Genomic DNA, 8,049 nt, shown 5'->3' with positions numbered 1-8,049 from the left:
CGTCAGGGTCCCTTCAAATTCCAGGCCAGCCTGGGCTACATAGTGAATTCAAGACCAACCTAAATTACACATTCAGATCTTGTCTTTAAAAATCAAAAATAAATAATTGATTAAAATTTTAAAAAACTAAACCAGGTGTGGTGGCACACACCTGTAATCCCAGCATTTGGGAGACTGAGGAAGGAGGGTTGTTGCAAATTCAAGACCAGCCTGGGCTACCAAGTGAACTAAAGGCCAGCCTGAACTGCAGAGTGAGACCCTGTCTCAAAAAGACAGAAAAATAAAAATAAAAAGAGAAAAGAACGATTTTAAAATACCAATGTGTACCCTGGGCTGGGGTGGTAGTGTGTGCTTAGGACACCAGAAGCCTGAGTTCCATTTCAGCACCAAAAACAAAACCAAACCAAGAGCAGGTCACAGTCCTGTGACATCCTCTGCCACTGCCCCTCAGTGCAGGCCTCATTGGCCTTTGTGCCCAAGGATAATCATCCCCATCAGTCCTGCATAAACTCGTGTCCTGTGCTGCTGGACACTTGAAATGTGGCTTGTGCTGCTGAGGAAATGGAGTCTTAATTTTCATTAAATTTGATGAGTCAAAGTGGATGTGGGAGTGCCTACCTGCAATTCCAGTGTCTGGGAGGCTGAGGCAGGAGGATTCCAAGTTTGAACCTAGCTTAGATAACTCTGTGACTTAGCAAGATCCTGTGTCAAAAGCAAAAAATGGGCCAGGAATTTAGCTCAGTGCATAAGTGCCTGGCAGAATCAAATGCCAGGTTGTGAGTTTGATCTCCTGGTACACACAAAAAAGCAAACGCATAAAATGAAAAAGGGCTACGGTTATAGCTCAGTTTGAAGGCCCTAGGTTCATTCAATCCCTAGCACTGCAAAGAGAAAAAAAGAGAGGGCTGGGGATTTAGCTCAATGGCACAAATGCTTGCCTGGCAAGTGCAAGGTCATGAGTTTGATTCCCAGTACCAAAAAAAAAAAAAAAAAAAAAAGAAAGAAAGAAAGAAGCTGGGTGTGGTGGCTCATGCCTGTAATCCCAGCACTTGAGAGGCTGAGGCAGGAAGATCATTGTGAGAGACCAGCCTAGGCTACCAAGTGAGCTCAAAGCCAGCCTGAACTGCATAGAGCGACCCTGCCTCAAAAAGACAAAAGAAAGAAAGAGAGGAGCAAGCGACAAGAAAGTGAACTTACTTAAGGGGTTCAAGCTTTGGGAGTCACCTTGAAAAAGCAGGGAGCCGGGCTGGGGATTTAGCTCAGCAGCATAAGTACCTGCCTTGCCAGAAGGCGGTCGTGAGTTCAATCCCCGGTACCGATAAAAATGAAAAAGACAAAAAAAAAAAAAAAAAAAAGAAAGAAAGAAAAAGAAAAAGCAGGGAGCCTCCTGCCCCTGGGAGGCTCAAACCCAGGAGGAACCATGGGGCTGCAGGCAGGGAGCAGTCAGCTCATGGGCCTTGCAGAGGGGTGGGGTGCGGAGGTTCCATTTTTCTAGGAGGCACAGTGCAGAGTGACAGCCACCTGTCCTAAGCATAGGGCTCCCAACCTGTACAGTGGGTGCAGGGGAGAAGCCACCAGATTTGTGGCTTCCTCAGGATTCATACAGCCCAGGCCGAGTCTGGTGACACTGTGCGCTCTGTGCAGGCCCGGCCTCTGATGGCGCGGGATGCTGACCGGGCGGAGGGGCGGGACCGGAGGACTGACTGGGGTCAAATGCGTGTCCCTTGCACTTCCGCAGCCTTTAAAGGCAAGGACCGTGGAGCACCTGTTCCCTGCAGTGTCCAGCCTCCCACAGCCACTGACGGGGTGGGGGTGGGGTCTTGATCAGTGGCATGACACCTCAGGAGATGCAAGTAATCAAGCCGTGTCCCTAGCCACCGTCTGTCCCAGGGGTTGCAGCTAGGCTCATCTATTGGCCTTGGTCCCCATTCAGTCTGTGCTTCTGCTTGACATGCGGGACACACCACTGCCCAGGTTGCTGTCCTCTGGCCCCATAAGGCCAGTTCAAGTGTCCGCCCTGAGGAATTCTGAGGATGTCTCCCAGCGCCCTAGCCTGCCTAGTTCTAGGATGGCTTATTGCCTTTTTACCCAAAAAAGGCAAAAATAGTTGCCTTTTAAAGAAATCTGTATTTCTAGCTGGGTGTGGTAGTACATGCCTGTAATTCCAGCACTCAGGAGACTGAGGCAGGAGGATTGGGTTTGAGGGCAGCCTGGCCTACAATGAGAACCTGTTTGAAAACAAATCAACCTACATTTTGCAGTTCATGGAGGTAGTTCTTTTATACCACCTGTGGAACCACATGGGACAACACAACCCCTGGATATGGATAGCCATATTCTGCATTTATCACTGCCTCCCCCTGCACCTGCAACCCTCCCTGTATCAGGCATCCTGGGAGGGCAGGGAGGTACCTGGTTTGTTCCTGTCCCCCCAGTACCAGGCAACGGCTGGATAAAGTGGCTGGCTGGATAAACATGGTTGTTTCCAGGTTGACTACTCCAGGGCAGGGTCCCTATTGATCACCTCCGGGTCAGCTCATGGTGTTCCTGCTGGAACCGCCCCTCCGCGGGTTACCCAGGGGCACTTACTTCTACAGTCCCCTGCCCAGGTTGACAGCAGCATGGAGATCCTCAGTATAGCTATAGCTCCAAGTAAGGGAGCTCCACCCCATGCCACCACCCTTGCTGTCAAGTTTTTTAAGCTGGCCATCCCAACCCAGGAGCTTCTAGGAATTCCCAGACTGTCACTACTTTAGAAACTTGGAAATCAGAGGCAGCAGGTAGGTCCCCTCTGAGTCGAGTGCTATGTAGAACTTAACCCAGGTCTTCTCAAAGAACCAGGTACCTGTAGCCCAGGTGAGCAGAGGACCAAGGGTTCATACTGGGCAGTGCCTCTCCAGGACAGGGTGATAGCAAGTGGGGTGAGAAAGAGGCATCTAGCTAGATAGGAGCCCCACTTAGCACCCGAATCCCTCCTCAGGACTCCTGAGGTATCCACTGTCTACTTTAGAGGACCCAAATGCTAACAGCCCATAAAGCAGCTCTCCACCCTCTGAAAGCATCTGGACCCTAGAACCCAAATTAAAAGCAAGGAAGGGACAGGCCGGCATATACCTACTTCCTGGCCATGGAACTGGAGGCTGGCCCACCCCATTGCACCCTCCCCTCCACAGCCCACAAGCCCAGCAACACCAGAAGCCACGCCTGTCTTTAAGGTGTGCACTTTTATTGAACTGGTCTCAAGTCAGTGTACAGGTAAGCCCTGGCTGCCGCCACACCTAGCCTCACTCCCAGGGAGACCAAAAGCCTTCATACATCAAGTTGGGGGACAAAAAGGGGGGTCATGATGGCTGACCAAAATAAAACAAAAATAAAAAAGTATTAAGGCGAAGATTAAAAAAATTTGCATTACATAATTTACACAAAAGCAATGCTGTCACCTCCCCTGCATGGACTTGGGGAGGCCTGGGCCTTCCTCTGTGGAGGAGTGGGGCAGCTTTTGGGAGGGTGAGGGACTTCCTGTAACAATGCATCTCACGATATTTGGAATGATTTAAAAAAAAAAAACAGAATGTACAATCAAAGTCCTCGGCCACATTGTAGAACTTTGGGGATGCTTGCTCCAACCAACTGCTGTCACCTTCACCGTTCCAGTTTTTAAATCCTGAGTCAAAAGCGCCAAAACAAAAAAACAAAACAAAAAAAGAAAAAACAAAGCCATGCCAATCTCATCTCGTTTTCTGCGCGCAAGTTAGGTTTTTTTGTCAAGAAAGGGTGTAACGCAGCAAAGTAGTAACAGTCCGCCTAGAAGCATTTGCGGTGCACGATGGAGGGGCCCGACTCATCGTACTCCTGCTTGCTGATCCACATCTGCTGGAAGGTGGAGAGTGAGGCCAGGATAGAGCCGCCGATCCACACAGAGTACTTGCGCTCAGGGGGAGCAATGATCTATGGAGGGAAGGGACAGTCATTTGGAGGGGCCCTGGAGGTCAAGGCCCTCTCCCTACAGGGAGCCACTAGACATAGTGGCCCTGACCATTAAGAACACTCACCTTGATCTTCATTGTGCTGGGTGCCAAGGCCGTGATCTCCTTCTGCATCCTGTCGGCAATGCCTGGGTACATGGTGGTACCACCAGACAGCACTGTGTTGGCATAGAGGTCCTTACGGATGTCAACGTCACACTTCATGATGGAGTTGAAGGTAGTTTCGTGGATGCCACAGGATTCCATACCTGGGAGGAAACAGAGGTAACATTTAACTTCCACAGTATGGCCCCCCTAGAGACACTAGGCTGCAAACAGGAGCACTTAACTTTCCACTTACCCAGGAAGGAGGGCTGGAAGAGAGCTTCTGGGCAGCGGAACCGCTCATTGCCAATGGTGATCACCTGGCCATCAGGCAGCTCATAGCTCTTCTCCAGGGAGGAGGAGGACGCAGCGGTGGCCATCTCCTGCTCGAAGTCCAGGGCAACATAGCATAGCTTCTCCTTGATGTCACGCACAATTTCCCGCTCGGCCGTGGTGGTGAAACTGTAGCCACGCTCCGTCAGGATCTTCATGAGGTAGTCTGTCAGGTCCCGGCCAGCCAGGTCCAGACGCAGGATGGCATGGGGGAGGGCGTAGCCCTCGTAGATGGGCACAGTGTGGGTGACCCCGTCACCGGAGTCCATCACGATGCCAGTGGTGCGGCCAGAGGCATACAGGGACAGCACAGCCTGGATGGCCACGTACATGGCTGGGGTGTTGAAAGTCTCGAACATGATCTGTAGGAGGAATGGACCTGGTCACACAGGGGCAACAGCCAAGGGCATCAGAGCAGACCGGGGACATGCAAGTGTGCAAGAACAAAACTAAGTGTGCCCAGGGTTCCGTTCAGACCTACTGTGCACCTATTCAATACACACTCCAAGGCCACTTTACACAAGCCTCATTGGCTGTGTCACACGAATCAGTGTTAGTACCTACACCCACAACACTTGTCTTTTAAAACACCTAGTCAGAAAAGCAAACACGAGAAAAAGACCTCATCTGGGGAAAGCAAATAGAACCTGCAAAGTTCCAAAGGAGACTCAGGTCAGAGAAGAAAGAGGACCCTAGAGAATGGCAGAAGAGAGAACAAGTGAGATAGGGCGTGGCACAGTGGCACGAGGATGGTGATGGCCACTTGGCTAGGGAGAGACAAGCCACTGACCTGGGTCATCTTCTCACGGTTGGCCTTGGGGTTCAGGGGAGCCTCCGTCAGCAGCACAGGGTGCTCCTCAGGGGCCACACGCAATTCATTGTAAAAGGTGTGGTGCCAGATCTTCTCCATGTCGTCCCAGTTGGTAACGATGCCGTGCTCAATGGGGTATTTCAGGGTCAGGATACCTCTTTTGCTCTGGGCTTCGTCTCCCACGTAGGAGTCCTTCTGGCCCATGCCTACCATGACTCCCTGCAGAGAAGGAGCAAATTTTCAGCCTGGGTGTGACCCCACTGCCTCACCCGGGAAGCTCCCTCCACAAAGGAGAGGGTTCCCCACCGAGGACCACGCGGCTGGCCGCCCTACCTGGTGCCTCGGGCGCCCCACGATGGAGGGGAAGACAGCGCGGGGGGCATCGTCTCCCGCGAAGCCGGCCTTGCACATGCCGGAGCCGTTGTCGACAACGAGCGCAGCGATATCGTCATCCATGGCGAGCTGCGGAAAGAACCGGCTATGACTAGGGGGTCGCGGGCGCGGTCGCCCCCGCCCTGCCCACTTCCGGCGCGCCGCGGTCTCAAGCCGCCAGGGGGCGCCGGAGTGCGCCCAGTTCGGGGACAAAGGAAGCCGGGCCGGCCGTGTTATTACCATAAAAGGCAAACGCTGGTCGGAGGCGGCCCTGCGGCGCGCGGCAGGAAGCCAGGCCCTCGCCCCTCCCCACCCGGCGCCGGCCCCGCCTCCCCCCAGTTCAAACTGTGCCCAGCGAGCGGGCGGGCGGGCGCGCGCCTGGCGGCCACACCCAGCGGCGCGGCAGGAAGCGCGCGCGTGCGCCCAAGCGGCGCGGCAACCACCCCTTCCGGCCGGCAGTCCCGCCCTCGCCTCGGCCCTCGACGCGGCGCTGAGCTCCAGCGCGCACGCGCAGTAGCGCCCCAGCCTCCCCCACCCGGCAGGGCCGGCTCTGCCGCACCCGCCCTACCGAGCAAGCTGCCGGCTCGGACAAAGACGCGCCCGCCACCCGGGTCAGCGCGCTAGGCCGCAGCGCCAGACCCTTGGAGGTGAAAGGGAACACCCCACCAGCCGCTAGCCGAGTGGCTCTGCTAATGTCCACACCGCGGCCCCAGTGGCTCTGCGGTGTCCACACCGCCGCCCAGTAGTTAGGTTCCCACGCGCCCACACTGCGACCCGGGTAGACCCCCAAGTGCCCACAGGGCGGCCCGAATGGCTCTATGGCTCTCAGGTGTTTTCACCGCGGCCCGAGTGGCCCTCCGGTGTCCATCCAGTGCCTACACTTAAGACACCGCGCCTGGGCAGGGGCGCTGCGGCGCGGACCACCTAGGGTCCGGCCAGAGCGAGTCGGGGCGGCGGGCGCGGCGCTGGGCCTTACCTGGGTAGCGGTGTGGACCGGCGGCGGAGAAGCGAGGGGATGTACTCGCGAGCTGGACGCGGACTCGGCAGTGGCTGCGCGCGGCGCCGCCGGGTTTTATAAGGCGCCACAGCGGCCGCTCGAGCCATAAAAGGCAACTTTCGGAACGGCGAGCGCTGATTGGCTGCGCGCCGCTCACTCACTGGCCTCGCCGCACTGTGCAGCATTTTTCTACCCCCTCTCCCCTCCTTTTGAAAAAAAAAAAAAAAAAGAACGAAAGAGGAAAGAGGGAGAGAACGAGATTGAGGAAGATGATGGAGAGTTTTGGCGTTGGCCGCCCATGGGTGCTGGGGGGGGGGGGCTGGGCCGGGAGATGTGCCTGCAGCCCCCGCCCCACTGGACAGTGCCGGGTCAGTGCCCCCATCTCCAAGCCTGGCCCAGCCTGCCTGCCTCATATTCCCCACGCAACCCAGGACCCTCTGGCTGTGGTGTCACAAGAGGTGTGTGTGCCCAGGTGGGCGAGGGCCCGCAAAGATGCTGGGAACCTAGGTTGCCAAGGCTCTTGCCTAAGGCCCCCAGGGCACAGGGAGGTCAGAGGATCACGCCCCCTTGCCAGCAGGCGGTCACTGGTCCTGCGGCCCGGGTTAGGCTCCTTAGTTTGCAAAGCGTGTAATAGCATTGCTGCTTGGACCTGGAGCTGTAAGAGTGTAGAGGAGCCGGGGGCTTCTGCCTCTCAGGAGACTCAGGGCTGTGTTCTAGGGACACAGTAGTGGCTGGAGGTGGACCCGGAGGAAGACTCCACACCTCCCCTGCAGGAGGGCTGGGAAGGCATTGTGATCTGTGAGCCGGGGACTGTGGCCGGCAGCCAGGCCGTTTCTGAGGGCTGCCTGGTCACACCCACCAACACCAGGCCTGGGCCGTTAGCTGGTTACCCAGACTCTGCTGGGCTGGGCGTTGCCGACAACATTTGTCCCTGGCCCACAACCCCTCGTGGGCCTATCATGTGTAGCCATAGCTGAACTGTCCTCCTGGACCATCCAGGGTTGCCAGGGACTCTGGCAGGACAGGAGCATATGCCAGCCAAGAACTGGGGGTGGGGCCAGGAGCTCCCTGCAGCCAGAGGGGACCCTCTCCTGTCACCCTGTGTTGTTCTGGGTCCACCCACCAAATGTCAGGCAAGGCCCAAGCGGCCAGGAGTATCCTGCTCCAGAAGCTGCCTGTCTGCCCAACAGGGGACGCAGAGCCCACCCATTGACAGGGGAACCATGAGGGGTGTTGGGTTCAGCCTAGGAGGGCTGGAAGGGGTGACAGGAATCTACAAAACAAACAGGCTGGTGGTCCTGGTGGGGCACTCAAGGCTTGGTCAAGGCTCTGCGCACATAGTAGGTGCTCACTGAGTGCACATGTCTTAGAACAAGTAAGGATTAGTCCATATATGGATGCAGAATCCGGGACTGGGGAGGAGGAGGCTGGTGGCCAGGCCAGCACACTGTGGAGGCCACTCTGGA

The 8,049-nt window shown here is 56.0% G+C and overlaps 1 protein-coding gene across 2 annotated transcripts; it reads right to left on the bottom strand.

Annotated features, from left to right (window-relative positions):
- Window positions 1–3,205: 3,205 nt before the first annotated feature.
- On the bottom strand, window positions 3,206–6,738 carry Actb (actin beta). Of its 2 annotated transcripts, XM_005003653.4 has the most exons (6): window positions 6,563–6,738; window positions 5,548–5,676; window positions 5,194–5,433; window positions 4,327–4,765; window positions 4,053–4,234; window positions 3,206–3,948 (listed from the first exon to the last, which is right to left on the bottom strand). In XM_005003653.4, the coding sequence occupies exons 2-6, from the start codon at window positions 5,668–5,670 to the stop codon at window positions 3,805–3,807; spliced, it is 1,128 nt and encodes a 375-aa protein (XP_005003710.1). In that variant the 5' UTR covers window positions 5,671–5,676; window positions 6,563–6,738; the 3' UTR covers window positions 3,206–3,804.
- Window positions 6,739–8,049: the final 1,311 nt, after the last annotated feature.

Source organism: Cavia porcellus, unplaced genomic scaffold, assembly GCF_034190915.1.
Source record: "Cavia porcellus strain 051 isolate PalLab524CR breed Dunkin Hartley unplaced genomic scaffold, mCavPor4.1 scaffold_23, whole genome shotgun sequence".
NCBI lineage: Eukaryota > Metazoa > Chordata > Mammalia > Rodentia > Caviidae > Cavia > Cavia porcellus.
The sequence above is the reverse complement of the archived record's forward strand: the minus strand, read 5'-3'. Positions and strand labels throughout refer to the sequence as shown.